The sequence below is a fragment of the Colobus angolensis genome, unplaced genomic scaffold, assembly GCF_000951035.1.
Source record: "Colobus angolensis palliatus isolate OR3802 unplaced genomic scaffold, Cang.pa_1.0 Scaffold86, whole genome shotgun sequence".
NCBI classification, from domain to species: Eukaryota; Metazoa; Chordata; class Mammalia; order Primates; family Cercopithecidae; genus Colobus; species Colobus angolensis.
Window position 1 is genome coordinate 9,758,213 of NW_012122487.1, and position 20,108 is coordinate 9,778,320.

General features: G+C 34.9%; 1 protein-coding gene across 3 annotated transcripts in view; it reads left to right on the forward strand.

The window, feature by feature from the left end:
• Positions 1 to 1,070: 1,070 nt before the first annotated feature.
• MPDZ (multiple PDZ domain protein) overlaps positions 1,071 to 20,108 on the forward strand; it is a 145,080-nt gene continuing 126,042 nt past the window's right edge. For all 3 annotated transcript variants that reach the window (XM_011930404.1, XM_011930405.1, XM_011930406.1), the window contains exons 1-2: positions 1,071 to 1,137; positions 3,606 to 3,772. In XM_011930404.1, coding sequence (XP_011785794.1) covers positions 1,122 to 1,137; positions 3,606 to 3,772 — 183 coding nt within the window. In that variant the 5' untranslated portion in view covers positions 1,071 to 1,121. The remainder of the gene's footprint in view (positions 1,138 to 3,605; positions 3,773 to 20,108) is intronic.

Genomic DNA, 20,108 nt, shown 5'->3' on the forward strand with positions numbered 1-20,108 from the left:
CATGGATGTTAGCATTGCAGATCTGTATCCAGTACTTCAAAGAATCTAGTTAAGTATTGTTAGAAGAAGATGAGATGTGTGGATTGAAGGAGTTGAGAAGATTTCTTTGAATGGGAAAGAGGAGAACATTATAGTCAGGAGAGTATTCTGAGAACTTTTGAAAAATTTAACACTGTGTGCTCCCTTTTGTTCAGTTTTTCATCCAGAATTTAATGTATTATCTCCCAGTAGTTCAGGTACTGCTTGAGTGTCACATTCATTTCTTTTTTTCTTTTCTTTTCTTTTTTTTTTCTTTTTGAGGTGGAGTCTTGTTCTGTGGCCCAGGCTGGAGTGCCGTGGCATGATCACGGCTCAGCGCAACCACCGCTTCCTGGGTTCAAGTGATTCCCCTGCCTCAGCATCCTGAGTAGCTGGGATTACAGGTGTGCACTACCACACCTGGCTAATTTTTGTATTTTTATCAGAGACGGGGTTTCACCATGGTGACCAGGCTGATCTCAAACTCCTGACCTCAAGTGACGCACCCACCTTGGCTTCCCCAAGTGCCGGGATTACAGCTGTGAGCCACCGCGCCCAGCCCACAGTTCATTTCTAATAGATATGCATGCATTGTCTCCTCAGTTAGGGGTATGAGTCTTTGAGGGCAGGATCACATTTCCTACTTTTTATGTATTTTGCCGCAGAATTTCTTATGTGGCGTTAAGTAAGCTTCTTATTCTACGCTTAAAGATCTATAAGTGAATACAAGATTATAGTGGTCTGTATTGTAAGTGGAACTTCTTATGGAAATATGTTTGAAACTTCTGCCACCTTATTTAAAACAGAATTTATGTCTTTTACCTTATGCAAGTATTATGGGTAAATATATACATAGAAGATAATTTTGAATGACTCCTAAAATTATTACTTTATTGTCTATAAAGAGAACTATCTTAAGTTGTATCAACAAGATTTTAATGGTCAAAAGAATTAGAGTTGTAGCGAGTGTTCTTTAGAGTATTTAGCTTTAGAATATAAAGTTCTGATAAAACATAACCATTCTATTTTATTTCTTTTTTGCACAGAGTTCCATTTTAATTGCTGTTAATCATTTTAGAGAAGAACACTGAACTTTGAAAAACATGTTGGAAGCCATTGGTAAGACTTATTCTTTTCTGCCTACTTTTATACGAATTGTAACTCCTCCCATTGGGATTTTTGACATATGATACGTTTAACATAGCAGGGTTCTGTCTATAGTATCTAGATTTAAAAAGTTTTTACCTGCTAACATTGTACTAAGGTAATATGTTTCTGTATTTGGACAATTTAATCTGAAGTATTATAAAAAACACATTACTTATAAGCAAAAACTAAAAACATATGAGATATTCTTCCAATTATGGGTTTTAATAAAGCTTAATGTAAGCCCAGTTCTGATTTATGAGCCCAATTCTGGTTAATATCTATTTCTGGAAAGCATCTGGAATTTTAGCAGTATTTTTAATACTGAAAGAAGATATTACTTTTACTTGTGGCAGGTGAAGTACTACTGAGCTCTTGCTATTAATTGATAAAAGAGAAAAATGTTACTTACGCTTTAAGGCAGTTTAATTTCTACATGAGCTAATTTAGGTCAAAATATCTACGTTTCCCAGACTCATGTGTTAATAATTTGTTTTTCCCACTGCTCTTTAGTTTTAAAGAAACTGGTTAGTAGAACCATTTATAGCTAGATATATCAGGTATGGCACAATACATGCAATTATCTGACACTCTAGTTCCTTACCCTATTCCAGGTAACTCTTTGGGTATGACTAAATGGAAAGTGTTTGAATTTCACTCTGGCACCTTAATCATTATGGCAGATACCTTGACGTCAGTGGGTTTTGAGGGAGAATGAGAGTCAGTGGCAGTAACGGGAGAAGGACCTGTTTTTGTGATCATGGGGATCTCTATGATGGCTTTTGTTCCTGGTACTGTTCTGGTAATGAAAATCTATGTATGTACATTTCCTTCACTTCCCATTTTATACTAAACGCACACGCGGTAAAGGCTACCAGTGCACATAGGAAAGTTCTTAATAGGAAAGTGGAAAGGAAAGGGCAAATACAGAATTATTTAAACCATTGTTTTCTAGTCTTTATTCTGTTTTGTGCTGAGTTGCACACTTTCCAAATAATTGATGTGGAAATTGATATTAGATTTGTATTCTGAGATACCATGAGACATATAACCCAGAACAAGATGCTCATGTGTATCTTTATCAGTATTTGTTTTTAAAATTCTGCATATGAGTAAATATTGTTTGTTTAAGTTTGTGTGTGTGTGTGTGTGAACTCATGATCAACATCAATTTATATTTTAATCACCCTATTTCTTTGCAATTTCAGATTTGGTGCTATAGAAAGTGTGTGTGGTGATGATTCCAATTTTTTTTTTTTTTTGAGATGGAGTCTCACTCACTCTGTCGCCCAGACTGGAGTGTAGTGGTATGATCTCGGCTCACTGCAACTTCCACCTCCCAGGTTCAAGGGATTTTCTTGCCTCAGCTTCCTGAGTAGCTGGGATTACAGGCACATGCCACGATGCCCATCTAATTTTTGTATTTTTAGTAGAGACGAGGTTTTACCATGTTGACCAGGCTGGTCTCAAACTCCTGAGCTCAAGTAATCCACCCGCCTCAGCGTCCCAAACTGCTGGTATTATAGGCATGAGTCACCGCGCCCTGCTGATTCCCCCTTTTTATCATTACTGGGATATGGCAAATACATTTAAATAGATATACTTGTTACCATCATGAATCTAAGTAATACATCTGAACAATCTCCATTAAAAAAATTTTGGCTTCACTTATAAGAGTGTATAAGTGTATGTGTTTGTGTTTCAGGGAAAGATTTTTAACTATTATTTGTGGTAGAAACTCTGGCGTAAGTATGCTTGTAAGATGCTAGGACTAGTAGGACATAATTACTCAATATATTTACTTTTTGCAACTTTGTGCCTGGTTTGTATGGTGTTCAGTAATTATTTGAATTGATTTGCTTTGAAGTGAATATAATATGCTATTTTATTTGCTATTTAATTTTGGAGAAAGATATTTAAAGTATTAAAAAATTCTCAGTTTTGTGTTTTTTGTATTTTTGTACTCCATTAAAAAATGTCTACTTTCTCTACAGTTTTTTTGGTTGTTGTTGTTTTGAGATGGAGTCTCGCTCTGTCTCCCTGGCTGGAGTGCAGTGGCCCAATCTCGGCCCGCTGCAACCTCTGCCTCCCAGATTCAAGTGATTCTCCTGCCTCAGCCCCCTGAGTAGCTGGGATTACAGGAGTGCACCACCATGCCCGGCTAATTTTTTGTATTTTTAGTAGAGACAGGGTTTCATTATGTTGGCCAGGCTGGTCTTGAACTCTTGAGCTCAAGTGATCTGCCCGCCTGAGCCTCCCAAAGTGCTGGGATTACAGGCGTGAGCCACCACGTCTGGCCTACAGTTTTTTATTCAATTTAAAAGAGACAATTTTATGGACTCAATAGAAATAGTTTTAGAATTTCTACCAAATGGAGTCCTCATAGGCTGGACATGTGTCCTTTGAATCCTATTATTGACAAATGCTGCTCTTTGGTATAGACAAAAATCGGGCCCTGCAGGCAGCAGAGCGCTTACAAACCAAGCTGCGAGAACGTGGGGATGTAGCAAATGAAGACAAACTGAGCCTTCTGAAGTCAGTCCTGCAGAGCCCTCTCTTCAGTCAGATTCTGAGCCTTCAGACTTCTGTACAGCAGCTGAAAGACCAGGTAGGACATCATTCACCCAAGCAGGCGTTCACGACCTTGCATAGATCTTGTGAAAGGCTGGTGTTTTTCTGAAAGGCTGATTTTTCTATGTGTTAATGAATAGTTAATGAAGTCATTTAAACCTCCAAATGAGACATTCAGATTCAATGTGGCTTTTTTCCTCCTAGTTATTTTTGTAATGGTTGTTGCTGTATATTGTAGATGATATGACATTGTGTTGAAAGCTGTGTGGATGCTGAAGAATGAGTTTCTACAGGAAAAACGGATGATAAAACTATGTTTAGGATGGTTGGCTGTAGACTTGGTTTCCATCATCACTCAAGCTCATTGTTCATGTGATCGTTCATTCAGATTCGGACATTCAGTATACTTACAAGATTTCAGATAAGCCTGGATTTGCATGTGTAATCATGTGTATGAAGAAGGGAAATCACCTCTATTTTGACAGTAAAAGGAATAATTACATTGTCATCAGTTAGAGGAATTGCAATTCTCACTTCTTTAAAGAGTGTAAGTAGCAATTGCTTCCATGACAGCTCAGATGGTGATAAACATTAGAACTTCTAAATGTAACACAGTGCTTTTTTGTTCTGTAAAAAGTATGAGCATTAAAAAGTCCTAGCATTTATATTAAAATTAAAACATTTCACAATGACAGAGTGAAAACTGAAGTCAGATGTTCTTTGAACTTACTCAATTTAATCACCATTTCTCTGTTTTAAAAAATATTTTAAAAATATTTGTTATCTTCAAGGTTTGAAATCAATCTAATTATGCCTTCAATCCAAGTTGGTTTTCATTCTGATGTCTTTAGCATTAATTTAATGGTTATAGATGACTTGCTAGCAAATATTCTGCCTTTTAAGGTTAAAAATGAAACTTGAAGATTAGTTTCATAATTGAGTGAAACAGCTCCAGTTAAAAAAAAAAGCCCAAAGTGTGGCTAATGCGAAAGAACAAAAAGTAATAAGAGAGAATGAATTTGTTTAATGTCATATAACTTCTTAATCTAGATATTTTGTAGCAAAAAATGTAAATCAAGAAGAATCTTCACAAATACTTTTCTATAGTAAATTTCTATCTAATGGTTTTAAGTCGTGATCATGAATTTAAGGTGTTTTTGTTATATGTAGTTGTGTTTGTCTCCTTTACAAGTTATTGAAAAGATTGATTTTATTTTATTGTTTTTTGAGACAGAATCTCATTCTGTCACCATGGCTGGAGTGCAGTGGCACCATCTTGGATCACTGCAGCCTCTATCTCCCTGGTTCAAGAGATTCTCCTGCCTCAGCCTCCCAACTAGCTGGGATTATAGGCGCCCACCACCACACCCAGCTAATTTTTGTATTTTTAGTAGAGATGAGGGGTTTCACCATGTTGGCTAGGCCGGTCTCGAACTCCTGACCTCAAATGATCTACCTGCCTCAGCCTCCCAAGGTGCTGGGATTACAGGAGTGAGCCACCACACCTGGCAAGATTGATTTTCAGTACTGGTTTTCAGAATGGATTGGCAAGCTTTTGGAGAAACCAGTATCCTGAATAAAAGCATAATTACATTGTGGAAAATTATCTGCTTTTTCAGAGAGTGTAAAGAAGTTAAAGATATCTTCTATTCTTATTATGTTATGTGAAAACATGATGAGAATGAGAAGAAAAGTTGAAACAAAAAGAGTGCTAGCAAGTGTGTTGGGACTTACCACTGGCCCAGTGAGATAACTTGAAATTTCCCTTGCAGACAGTCTTATATAAAAGGAATAGTATTTGCGCATACAGTGTCTCATGAAAGGAGGGGACAAATAGGCCTGCCTATTAAGCTTGTTTTACCATTTCCGTATGGAGGTAGGATATGGGCTCTAAGACTATTTGGGTCTCACGTGATTTAGATGAAACCTACTTGGAAATTTGTTGAGACTGAGACTAACTACAGCATGATCTTATTATTTTGTTAATGATAGACACTGGTATATTTTAAGACCACAAAAATTGGGAGGTCTGAGAATTCTATGGGGCATGTCTTACATGTTTTTGGACTTTGGGCTTCTTGGCCACATGTTCATATACAGTGAAAAACTAATACTGAAAGGGACCAAGAAAAACACCTACTTTATACACTGTAGATTACAGTGGCTTAGAGAGGTTAAGTGACTTGATTATAAGAGTGGAGTAGAACTAGAACTTAGTTTTCTTTGGAGCCTGTCTTACATCTTCTTCTTCTTCCTTTTTTTTTTTTTTTTGGTAGAAAGTTGGTCCCTAGATGCCAAGAATTTTCTTTTGTTTAAAATCATTAATAACTTTTTTACAGTGTCTGTGACTCTTTTTTTAATCTCCATTCTTTACTAATTCAATTCCATTTGTTTACCAGATTCTTTCTTGTATGACTAGAGTAAAAATTTAAAAACTTATTTTCTATTCTAAAATTTAAATATAAGTACTCTAGACTTTTGTCATGTCAGATTTACATTTTCTCTGTAGTTTACCAACTGCTGATTTATTAATATTTATAATTTAATAATTAATGAATTTGAGGAATGAAATTTATTCTTTTAAACCAGTGGCTACACAAATCTGACCAATGGCTAGCTTATATTTATTACTTCATACCTTACCTATTTTCAAATGTATAATTTTATATGCATGACAGGTACAATTTACTATCTCCATCTTTTTTACTATTACTAGAAAATACGACCCTCTGATTCTCCCTCTCCATCAGCCTCCTGTTTTTTTAGAAGTAAAGGAACTGAATAATTGAAAAGCTTGAGGTATATGCAGCATATTGGAGAACATGATCATATTGTTGCATTAATGACAGATGCTGACATGCCATGTTGAATTAAGCCTACAATTTTTTTCCCTCAGATCCTTCTCATTACTTCTATTCAATAATGTTTAATTTTTTCAATTTGCTTCTTCAGTATTAAGACTGCCCTTAGAAATCAAACTGTTTCCCTTTGGCAAATTAAACACTTGACAGGTGTGTAACTGAGAGGGCAAAAAAGCCATGCCCTGAAGGGATGTGCTATTTAAATATTGTCAAAAATATTAGCAGGTCTGAGAATATAATTGATGTCTCTGTTTAACTCTGCCACATTGTGTATTGTTCTAATGCCAGCTAAAAGGATGCATGCTATTAAACCTGAATAATCTTTAATAGCTCTGGTTCATTTCCTATTGCATGATTCCTGTTTAAGTGAAGAGAAAAAAGAAAAAAAAGAACTGTGACTGTGTGTCAATGATCTGTCAAATGCAAATTCTCAAGTAGTGTCCTCACTGTCACCTAGTCATCACTGCTAATCGCTACAGGGCTTAATGCGTATTCATGACAAAAATCCAGCTATTGTGGGGGAAATAAACACGTTAGCAGTTTAATAATAGAAACTTGTCAGCCCTGAGGATATTGGATTTGCATATTTATTCTATGACGTTTCTCCAGTCCAGTATAGGTGGATGCTACTTTCTTGATTAATTAATTGCTTTGCCTTAAGAATTGACCAGTGGCACTAAGTTAATCTTTTTACCCTGAATTATCTGTAGGAAAACTGAGAATTAAAATGATTAATTTCAGTAGAAATTTAGGACCAATACTTAAAAATCAACATTGCTAAGATTATTTTTAAAGCTACGGCAACAGAAACCAATTCCAAGATTGGAGAAATAATGTGGATAACGCAGGCTGCAAAAGCTGCTTAGACAGCAAATAAGCCTCAGCACAGAATATTCAGGAGGTCTCTCCTTGTCAATGACCTTCAGACTTTTTGGAGTGTGGCATTCTATTGTTTTGTTGTTGGTGTTTGTTTAATATTTCCAGGATTCTAGTTCATTTAGTTTCCTTCCCAAAAGTGTAGGCTTACACACATATCATCTAGATGCATAATGTATATGCACACAAAATTAAGGCAGATTTTTCTTTGGAAATTTTATGACAACTCTTGAAATAATTATAGAGATGCTGTGTTAACATAGGATCAGGGTTGAAAATTACTCTTAAATGTTGATTAGAATAAACTGGTTCACTGAATGCTACATTGAACAATCTTTTTTTGAAATTTTTTCGTGAAATGAGATCTTCGTGATATAAAATTTTGGTTTTATATTTCTATGTTTGTAAGTTTTCACTAATTACATTTCAAAAAGAATTTGAAGCAACTTCTGATAGTAAAACTTGTTAAATAATGAATGATTAAAATGTAAACCAAAACAAAGACCAAATAAAAATATCACAGAACTAGATATACGAAGGACCTTGGGTTACTAAAATTGAGTATGCCATTTCATTTGTTTCCCAGAAGCAAAGCAAAACAGAAAAAAAGAAAAAAAAAGAGAGAGAGAGACAGACAGAACTGGAGGACAATGTGGGATTCAGTGAACCAGTTTTCCCTTGGCAATGGGTGGGTTATCTCATGGAGGCTCATATTCTCATATTCATTTAATAATCAGCCTTTGTTGAACATCTAAATTAACAAAAGTACAAAGAATAATCAGATGGAGGTTCTCACTATCTAGAGGGGAAAATAGAACATAGAAAAAAAACGAAGAAGGTGAATAGTAAAGAAAGAATGAGTAACTTTGACTAGAAGAGAACCTCACAGTGGAGGCAATAGCATGGATAATGGGTCTTGAAAAATGAGTTCTGCAGAGGTGGGGGAAATGATTTCAGGTAGAGAGAGTAGGGTTTACAGGGATACAGAGCAGTTCACAACTGAGGATTATTTTATGCTCTCCCTTCCCACGGGAAACTTGGCAGTGTCTGGAGTCAGTTCTTACTGTCATGACTGGAAGATGCTGCTGAAAGGTAATGGGTAGAGTTCAGGGATGCTGTTAAACATCCTTCAGTGTACAGCATAGCCTCCTACAGCAAAAAAATGGTTGGGTTTATAATGTCTGCATTGCTGAGGTTGAGAAACCCTGGTGTGGAGCCCCATGCAGACCTATATTATCAGAGCAGTAGATTATATGAGGGGTATTGGCAGGAGAGGAAACTATGGAGCCAGACTGTGAAGAACCTTTTCAAGTAAGATTTGTTGGTTGATTAATCACCTTTGTTCTTTTGCATTTTTTTTGGATATTGTATTAACTTTGTCTTCTAACCCTTGTATTATATACATTATTTTAGCAATCATTTTGTTTTTTATTTCTTCACATTTTTTAACATGATAAAATCATTCTAACAGGCTGGATGCAGTGGCCGAGGCGGGTGGATCACTTGAGGCCAGGAGGTCGAGACCAGCATGGTCAACATGGTGAAACCCCATTGTCTCTACTAAAAATACAAAAATTAGCCAAGTGTGCTTGTGCATACCTGTAATCCCAGCTACTCGGGAGACTGAAGGTGGAGTTTGTGGTGAGCCCAGATTGCATCACTGCACTCCAGCCTGGGCGACAGAGCCAGACTCTGTCTCAAAAAAAAAAAAAAAAAAAAACATCCTAACATAAAATTAAGGTAGTGATTTTAATGACATTTTGATAAGTAAGATCTTCAGTTATAATTGCAAAATATAGTAATTGCTCTTTAAAATAATGCTTCTTTCGTCTTACTAATTCTAAGAATACAGCATCACATCCTAATTTGCTAATGGTTTTTCTGCCCAAGGCCACACAGGTCATGTACACTCTGTGTGAATTTTTTTTTTTCTGATGCTCAGAACAGGAGCAAATTCTAGAAAACCTAGCGATGTAGGTAGTCTGGTAGTCAATGTGTACTTCAGAGGTTCAGCTTCAAATATCTGAGGTAAGCAGAGGTTGTTAGGTGGAACACACACTGTGCCAGGACATGTCTGAGGAGTCTTTATTCTGTAGATACAGATTTGTAAGACTGCGAAGAGTTCATGGCCAAAGTGATGAGGTATGTTGCTACTTAAAGTAGCAACAGCAGCAGCTCAAATAATTTCTTACATTTATTATTTTAGATTGATGGAAAATGAGAAATTTTGTGAGCTGAGCATTTTCTTGCTCTATTTTGACTTTGACGTCAGAAAGGTACTGTTTTGTTTGATTCATATCTTAAAGGACAGAAGTGCTTATGTTTCCCTCTCTTTATTACTTATATAAATGACAAAAAAAAAGATCCTTTCCCTATAGTTTCTAATTTGAGACCGAAAGGAGGATGATTCACCTGTAGGCTTGCTATCAGTAAAGGGGACACGACTACAGTCTTTCTAAGAATGTCTAGGTTAAGTTATGACTTGGCGTTGGTAGGGGAAGGAGGACAGAAAGGAAGAAATATGCTTTGATTTCATTAACAAGAATTATCTAAAAATGGAGTGGAACTCTTCCCAGCTGTTGTTGCTTGTGAAAATGAAAATGATCTTTCTTACACCTGAAATAGTTTTACTTTTGTGATAGAGCTTTGTAGCCACCTGACAGTGAAGTATCTATTTCTTGAGACTCTAGTGTGCATTATCTAGGAGAAGTTAAAAGAGAATGAGTGGTTCTTATGTTTTTACATTTACCGTAAAGTTTATTTACTGTAGGAATTTCAAATATTTTATTTTTGGTACAATAACAGCTTTTAAATGTTTGTTCCTTTAGCTAAAAGTTTGTAAATATAGAGCCATTGAAGGGACTAAAATTTTTGTTTTACCGTGGGCAAGAAGGCACTGTTCAAGCTTTTTATACAGTGCTGGATTAAAATGCAACACCATCTTGCTATTGGCTATGCATGTGTGTCTAAAACAGCAAATGGTGATAATTATATGGTATTTTTGTGACAATGTTAAATGGTCTTTGGAGAAGAAGGAAAAAAATGTGAAATTTACTGGTTATAACCTAAATGAGTTTTTTTTAAACCTCCAAATTTAAGAATAATAGGCCTCATTTTACATTTGAGGCTACAACAATTACCTTTCAAGAAGCCCTTGTGTACTATAGATTGCCTCATTTAACTAGTCCATCAGTTCCATAAGGTAGGTGTTGTCTTCATTTTATCCAGTGAGGAAATTGGGGGTTAGCTTATATAACATAATCTGACCCACAAAATTATTCATTGATGGACTTAGGAGAATTTGAGGTCTGTCTAACCCTGAAACCAGTCTTTTTTTTTTTTTTTTTTACTTTTATTATAAGTTACACTGTTTCTGAACCCTTAGTTCTCTGTATTAATGAACAAATAAGATGGGAAAACAGTTAACAGCATCCCTAAAGAGAAATGCACTTGAACTGAACATCATCTAAACTCAAATTCATTAAGTTAAAATATGCCATGTCCTGTAAATTCTTCTCCCAAATTTTAATCATAGTCTTTTTGACATAAACCAGTACTTTCATTCTGGTTATATTAATAATTTTGCTAGATTTTAAAGGTAAAGTGAATGATCTGGTTAAAGATAATAGTGGAATGGAGAGAGAATGTGGCAGAATATAATCCAGTCTTCGTGTGTCCATTCCTATATAATTATAATTCTCTGTAAAGCTTTATTTTATTTTTATTTTCCTCTAAGCAGATTGTGAACACTGAGTCAGTTTTGTCTCCTAGAAATGTGGGACTGATAGGAAAAACACTGCAAGAATTCTAACATGTTTGTTTAAATTTTCAGTTTCTAAATTACTTATTTGCCATGGCATTTCAAATAGATTAATTTACTTAATTTTGATACCTTCCCCACTTTGACATAGAAAATTTCAGCATACCTTGGTAAGAATATAATTTTAGGTCAAGCTACACTTTTAAAATTTTTTTCTCTTGGAAATTTAGCTAAGAAAACACAGAATTGTTGAGATTTAAATAAAGAAAAGACATTCTGTAAATATGCATAAACACACATGCCTAGACTGTGGTATATGCTGCATTCCACTTGCCATTTGTTCTTAACAAGCGTAAAAAGGAGCTTTAGAATTAATTGTATTTCAGGTTTGCTTGACATCCATTTGCTACTTTTGGCATAAAATCCATGCCATATTCATGTTTAAATATTTGTACCTTATATGATACTTAAGCTCAAAAACTGATTGCTTAATAAATGAATGCATGAGTATTCTTAAATATTCAAAACTGTCATTCATTATTTATCTTTCCTTGACAGACAACTAATTTTTAACATAAGTAAATTAACCAAATAACTGCAGTTATTTTGGAGATGCTACCTTTTCTCTTAGTGATGACATTGAAAAGGTACATCACTTATCATTATCATAGCAATTATCATAGCATAAAGTCTTACTGTGTGCCCAGAACTGTTCTAGTTCTATTGTAGTTAATGGTTTCATCATTACAACAATACTACAAAGTAGGTAGTATGATTTTCCTCATTTTATAGATAGGGAAATGGAGTTACAGAGAGGTTAAGTGATAGAGCCAGGCAGGCTGGACTCCAGACCCTAGGTCTTAATCATAGAACTCCATATATTTTGTTTTATTTTCTTCTTAAACAGCATAGTGAATATAGTTTAAGGATTTGTGGGTGATTTGAATACTTCTTATGATCATCTCATCTCAGATTGTGGCAGAGTGGTCTAGTAGTAGTTGGAGACAAACCTGATCCAGATTTGTATTCTGGTACTGATATTTATTAGTAGGTGATATTAAGTAAGCGTTTATTCTCAGTACATATATCCTGTGAAACATTTTGGTCTCCTGATCAGTTTACAGTCATAAATTATTATTAAGGTCTGCAAAAATCTTTTGTTCATATGGTTTTATCTATCAATATATGCCATGTTAGAAATCAGAATTCAGAAATGTTTTAAATATTTATTTAAAAATCCCCCATTACATGTTTAAAAATTGAGGAGAGTGGCATTATTTTATATTTTTGCACATATATTTAATGTGCAGCTTAATAGCAGAATACTAGATTTTCATCGGCTTCTGCATTCAGTCTGTTTGGATTTGCTGTTTTAGTTGACGTTTTTGAAGAAAATCTGGCCTCACACAGATATGTAAGCTGGGAAAGGGAGGGATATAGCTTTTTCAGATAATTGTGGTATCCTTCTTTGGTAGTGCATCAAAATTTGTGGTGGTTTCTTAAAGTTTAGTTGCACTGTTGAAGCAGCATCGTTGTCTGGGGTAAATACACGGGGTTTGTCGTCTTGCACCAAGAAAATTAAGGACACGGACACATGTGGGTGGGTTAAGGAATGAGAAGTTTAATAGGCAGAAGAAAGGAGAGAGGAGAACAACTCCTTGCCAGAAAGAGGCATCCGAAAGAAGGGGCAAGGCAGCAGACCGCAGCAGATTTTATAGGCAGGCTTGAGGAGGGGGTGTCTGATTTACGTAGGGCACACAGATTGGTTTGACCAGGTGTGATGTTGTTTACACAGTTTGAAGGGAAGGCTGGTTGCCCCGCTCTAATCTTACTATGCAAGTGGACTTTCCACTTGGCTCTTGCCATCTTGTCTGCTCCTTGCTGTACATGTGACTGGCAAAAAGAGAAGATGGAGCCACCATTTTGAACATGCCAAGTCCCAGATAGTATATTCCAGTGGGCACAGCTGCTGGCATTCACCTGTGCAAGCTTACAGCTTGTTTATATCTGCAGCTCAATTTCACAGGCTGCTCTTTGTTAGAGAAGAAAATGATTTTGGGGCTGCTTTTCTGGAAAACCTTACCAAGGACTATACCCTCACTATCAGCCTAAGTAATTTCTTTTTAACTTCTGTATCACTGTGAAATCTGAAGCCAAATCAGTAAGTATTTCACTCTCTATTACAGGAAACTCTATTTGTCTGTCTTGGTCTTTGAATTTTTTTTAAACTAAAGTTTCGTTTATATTACATTGGTCATTTGGAAAATTTGAAAAATGGAAAAATCACATTTCCCGTTTCATTATATAACATAAAGTTATACTTGCTGATATCAGTTGCAGTTTTATCAACAAATTCAAGTTATGGAAAGGTGTCAAGATCAAGGTGGCAGATACAGATGTTCTAAAATTCTGATTTTCACTTCAAAGCTCAAATTTTATTATGGGCAGTAAGTCCTGTCTGTTGTTTTCCTTGCAGTCATGGGCTTACTTTGTTTATTTTTGAGAAAATGTCTTTTCTATACCCAAGTCTATATAATCACAGTTTTTTTATTTTTTATTTTTTTTTCAAATATGATACTTATGAAAAAAGCGGCTAGGCTAGTTCAGCTTGCAACTCAAATTAGTGCTTTTCTGTGAGACAACCATTGAATTTATTGTGCAGCATAAACACTTTATATTTACCATTTTACCATTTTGGTTTTTTTTTGAGACGGTGTCTTGCTGTGTCACGTAGACTGGGCTGGAGTGCAGTGGCATGTTCATGGCTTACTGCAGCCTCGACCTGTTGGGCTGCGGTGACCCTCCAACCTCAGCCTTTGGTGTAGCTGGGACCACAGGTGTGTGCCATTAGCCAGGCTATTTATTTATTTATTTATTTGTAGAGACGAGCTTTTGCCATGCTGCTCAGGCTGGTCTCAAACTCCTGGACGCAAGCGATCTGCCCACCTCAGCCTCCCAAAGTGCTGGGATTACAGGCGTGAACCACCTGTAATTTTCCCCCGAAGAATAAAAAGTAACCTTAGCTGGTATCTTTGGCCTTGAAACACTCAGAAACCTGGTCTGCTTACCATTTTGAAACATGGAACATAAAAAAGACATGTTCTTGAAGGTCAAGATTTAATAAAATCAACAAGTTTTACTGTATCAAGAATTTGTAACTTAAAGGATGGAGAAATAGAATATTGCCCTTTATGAGAGGCGATGAAAGGAATTTGTAGTCTTTTTTTCAGCGTACCTCGGACACCTCTACCCACCCAATGACAATAATAAGAAATAAAGATACTATTAAAAAAGATCAAACGAATTTGAAAAAAATAACCCATTATTTTTGCAATTAGGATCTCAGTGGGAACTCAGGGGAGAAGTAAAACATCCTGGTATGTTTTACTTCATTGTAGGAGCCAACTTTTTAGAAAAGAAGTTAAACACTTTTTTGATAACAATAACGAAAAGAGTTTAAAACAAAACTATGTTTTAACTTCAAGTTATTTTCCAATCTTCATTCAAGTGTTCATAAATATTTTATGAAATTTGGGAAGTGGGAGTCTTAATTTTTTTACCTAAGTGTATTCCCAAAGGTTTTAGTGTCATTTAGGCCTTCTTAAAGAAGAAAATGAGTTTATAAAATACACATGGAGGGCTGGGCACGGTGGCTAACTCCTGTAATCCCAGCACTTTGGGAAGCTGAGGTGGGTGGGTCACCTGAGGTCGGGAGTTCAGGACCAGCCTGACCAACATGGAGAAACCCCGTCTCTACTAAAACTACAAAATTAGCTGCCTGTGGTGGCGCATGCCTGTAATCCCAGCTCAGCTACTTGGGAGGCGGGGGCAGGAGAATCGTTTGAACCTGAGAGGCAGAGGTGAGCCGAGATTGCGCCATTGCACTCCAACCTGGGCAACAAGAGCAAAACTCTGTCTAAATAAATAAATAAATAAATAAATAAATATATGTATATATAAAAATATGTAATAACATATATATATATACACACACAGCTCAGTATTTAGTGCAGTATGCCTTGTGGATTGATTTTAATAAAAATCTCTTATTATGTAGTTTAAAGAATGAATCTTTTCAGGTTTGAATAAAAACTAAAATATTAAAATAGTCTGTTAACTCCTCATTCATCCACTTAAATTGACAGCATTGTATAAAAGCTAAAGTCTATAGTTTTGTATTTGGTTGTATTTGTCATTTAACAGGTTATAATAATCAGTGTTACATTGGGTAGATTATTGATCATCCAGGTACACCTTCCCAAATATAAAAAGGGAAAAGTCAGAGTCTTACATACACTTTATTTCCTTGTTTAGTTTTTAAGCTTTCTTTGCCTTCTGTCTTCAATTTTATAGTTCACAGTTTAACTTTTTTAGCACAAGGGAATTTTAAGACAAATACACATTTGTACCTATATAGGGGCAGGTGCAGAAAATGTACATTTTGATTACTTAAAATGACTCTATCAACATTCTTGTGTTAAGGACTTATTTTCTCAATTGAATACCCTTGTCTTTTAAATTTATTAGCAAATGTTAGTCAAAGGCTACTTAAAAATATCTGCAAATTATAATGTGTGTTCTCAATTACTATCTCTTTTGGTATTCGAGAATTCATAGCTGTGAACAGAAAGGTGTCTTATCTCAGTAGCTGAGTGAGCTAAGCCTAGTAGAATAATTTTGTAGGATATTTAACATATTAGTGATTATGGAAAGCATTTTGTCACTTTAATTACTATCCCTATCACCTAGTGATGTTTAAGACATTTTAGATGCTCAATAAATACTTGAATGAATGAAAGGAAGGTCTCATAGAAAATGTAAAATTTTGTTTGTTCTATTTGAAAATATTGTTTTCCCTTCTTATAACTTATTGCTCCGTTTTGTGTCTCATTTAGTTCAGGAGCCAGGAGCTACCTTATGTCTAAAATAGTTTCGTCACATTAAGCTAATCCCCTTTGAACATGCAGTTCAATTTCTTTAATTAGCTTTAAAAATAAGGATCATTAAATCAGAGTGCCACCATCAATTACTGTGCAAGGGTTTGCCTGTTCAATAATGCATCAGAGCTGTGCTTTAATCAGTATTTCACTGAAAGATTTATGGAAAAGAAGGCCTCTCTAGGTTCCAAACTTGAAATGGAGTCCTATCATATATAAAAAATTTTTCTTGTGATTGCTATCATTTTAGGTGCTGTATTTCATTGAATGCTCTCAGCATCCAATCTTTGCATTTCATAGTTGGAATCATTTCCAGAGAGTGTTTTACAGCATTTTTGGTAAATTCACAAGAAAATAAGCACATTTTTTTGTTCTGCAAGAAGAAAATACAAGGTGCATGATTTAAGAAAAAGTCTGCATTTATAAGAGGTGCGTCTGTTATGGCAAATTCCCTGAAGAGTGGCTTATTTCTTGTTTCTCATTACGTTAAGGTGTCTAACAAATAAACACAAAATATGGGAAATTGAACTAGCAATGTATGTCTGTTTAAACAATTTACCAAAACTAGGGTTGCAAAAGCAGTACTCATTTTTTCTTACTAACCTAATTTAAGATAATGTATATTTTAGCTTTTAAATGATAGATTATAACATCCATCAGACATACGTAAGTATTTTGGTCATTCTTACTGGTATACTTTGTATTGAGAATAAGTCAAAATAACAATCATGAAACAGATTGATAATCTACCAAAAAATGCTTTATGAAATAAAGTTTGATCCTAAGCAGTCATTTTTGTAGGTATTTACAGAAATACTTCTGGAAAGATGATGGTAACCATTAAAACAGAGCTAATAATATTAACTTTCTTTTCAGTTAACAACTCAGAAGGAATAGATGAAATACAAGAAGTGATATTTTAATGCTTTATAGTACATTTAGTTAAATGAATGTATGTATTTGAAAATCTTCTATTGGTTTAAAATTGAGTGCATTATCATATAGTTATGGTGAAAATATTGTAAATGTTTTTGAAAAGAGGTATAAGTAATTTATAATTTTGAAATCTCGTAATTACATTAGCCTTGTCCCAGCATGTATCAAAATAGTGTGAAAGTATGGCATAATTATTATTTCCAAAAAATAATTTGGTATGCAAAAAAATTATTAAAAGTTTTAAAAATTTGTAATATTTGTGGAAGACAAATATAAATGTGTTACAGAGGTTAAAATGTGTTTGTTGAGGATTCATCTTTACCTGAGCACTTATTAAAGGACTCCTTCTGGTTGTGGGAATTAGCCAGTTTAATCCACATCAAGCCAGTGGAGGGCCACATGTCACAGTGGTAGACCAAACTTCGTCTTCAGTTATTTAGTTCCTGTTCTCTTCATTTTAAGGTGAACTTTAAATTCATAGTTACAGATAGACAAGATGTAGCTTTCTGTATACAGGCTGTTGCTACTACTTGCCTTCTTTAAGAGACGTGTTTTTACATCTTTCATTGGAATGCCCCAGATTCTTTCTTCGATTTTATGTTTTATTTTGCAAACTTTGAAAAATTGAGAAATAACATACATTAAAGGGAAAAGGTGTGCCCAAGGATTTTTTTTAACAAGTTAAATATACATGTAACCCTTATGTAAATCAAGATATGGAAAATGATCAGCACTCATGATTTGTTTCACCTTTCATTCAATCCTAATCCTCCCCTTCAGGAATTACTATTTTGACTTTATCTCAGAGATAAGTATTACTCTTTGAATTTTATGTAAATACAGTCTGAGCGTATATGCTTCGTGCCTGACTTCTTTGTCTTGTCTTTGTGTCTGTGAGATTCATTTGTATTGTATGTGTAACAGTAGTTCTTTTTCATTTTCTGTTTGAATATTCTAGAATATACTTGTCCACTCTTCTGTTGATTGCAGTTTTTGGCTGTTATAAATAAAATTGCTGTAAACTTCCTAGTACCTATGTTTTAATATTCATAAGTGTGTATTTCTCTTGGATGTTCACTTAAGAGTGATATTTCTGGGTCCTAAGGTATATATTCAGCTTTCATGGATTCTGCCAAACTGTTTTCCAAGGCGATTGTAAGTCCAACTCTTTCACAATATTTAGTGTATGAAAGTTCTTGTGGCTCTACATCAATGCTCACACTTAGTACTACCCACTTTAAATTTATTTTCTCCAATTTTAGTGACTCTGGGGGATATGTTATATTATCATTTTATTGTTTTAATTTGCATATTCCTGATGAATAATAATGCTGAGCACCTTTCCATGTGGGATTGGTCATTTGGATATCTTCTCAAAATTTGGGAACTTCCTGTGTTTTGTTTTGTTTTTTTTCACCCATTTTTCTATTGATTTTTCAGTCTTTCTCTTAGTGATTTGCAAGAGTTCTTTATATTTCCTGAATACAACTGCTTTGTTGGATATTTGTATTGTAACCATTTTCTCCTTTGTATTTTGCCTTTTCATTCCTTTAATTGTATCTTTTAATGACCAGAAGTTGTTTTTATTTTAAAAACGAATTTTTAATTTTAAAAATAAAATGTTTCTTCATGGGTATTGCTTTTTGTTTTCTTTTTTGCCCTACTTAAGAAACCTTTGGCTACTTCTAAAATACAGAGATTTTCTCTCAGAAACTTTATTAAAGTTTTACCTTTTAGATTTTGGATATGAGGTAGAAATAAAGTATTTATGTGCATGTGTATGTTTATAAATAATTTTCCATTTGAATATCCATTTGACCCAGAACCATTTATTGAAGAGATCGTCCTTTCTCCCTTACATTGTCATTATTGTTGTAAATCATGGGATCGTATATGTGTGGGTCTGTTTCTAAACTCCATGTTGTGTTCCAATTAAAAAAATTTTATCGTATTTTAAACGTATTTTTAGAAAACATTTTAGTTTCTAATTGTTTTGCTGGGAAATACTAAACTGTATTTTTTGATACTGATTTTACATCCACCAACTTACTAAGTTCACTTATTAAAGCTAATGGTTTATTTGTAGATTAATTTGGATATTCAGTATACACAATTATGTGGTCTGCAAATAATTACGGTTTTTGTTTCTTCAGTTCTAGTCTTTATACTTTTAACTTATTTTCCTTGCCTTATTGGATGACCTAAAACCTTGGGTCTAATATTGAATAGAAGTGGTGATAGCATGGATTTTATCCATTATTTTTTTCTCCCATCTTTTGAGCTGATCCTGTTTTTCTCCTGTATTCTGTTTATTCTGTGAATTAAACTAACTGATTTTCTTTTTTTTTGAGACGGAGTCTCGCGCTGTCGCCCAGGCCGGAGTGCAGTGGCCGGATCTCAGCTCACTGCAAGCTCCGCCTCCCGGGTTCACGCCATTCTCCTGCCTCAGTCTCCCAAGTAGCTGGGATTACAGGCGCCCGCCACCTCGCCCGGCTAGTTTTTTTGTATTTTTTAATAGAGACGGGGTTTCACCATGTTAGCCAGGATGGCCTCGATCTTCTGACCTCGTGATCCACCCGTCTCGGCCTCCCAAAGTGCTGGGATTACAGGCTTGAGCCACCGCGCCCGGCCCCTGATTTTCAAATGTTGACTCAACCTTACATTTCTGGAATGTCCAACTTGGTCATAATCATTTTCCTCTTTAAGTATCTTTAAATTGAGTCATTAACATTCTCATTTAGTATTTTTCTATTTATGTTTATGATCTATAGCTTTTCTGTCTAATATAGTCCTTGTTGGAGTTGGCAATTGAGGTTATGTTGGCCTCAAACAAAAAGTAGAGAGTAATTCCGTCTTTTTCTTGTCACCAAAAAATTGATGTTAATTTGGAAAAAAAAATGGGAGGAATTTACCAGTGAAACTCTAAACCTGTTCTTGTTCTATTTTTGCGGGGAGGGGGTTTTTTAATAGTGCATTCAATTTCATGGATAGATATAAAATTAT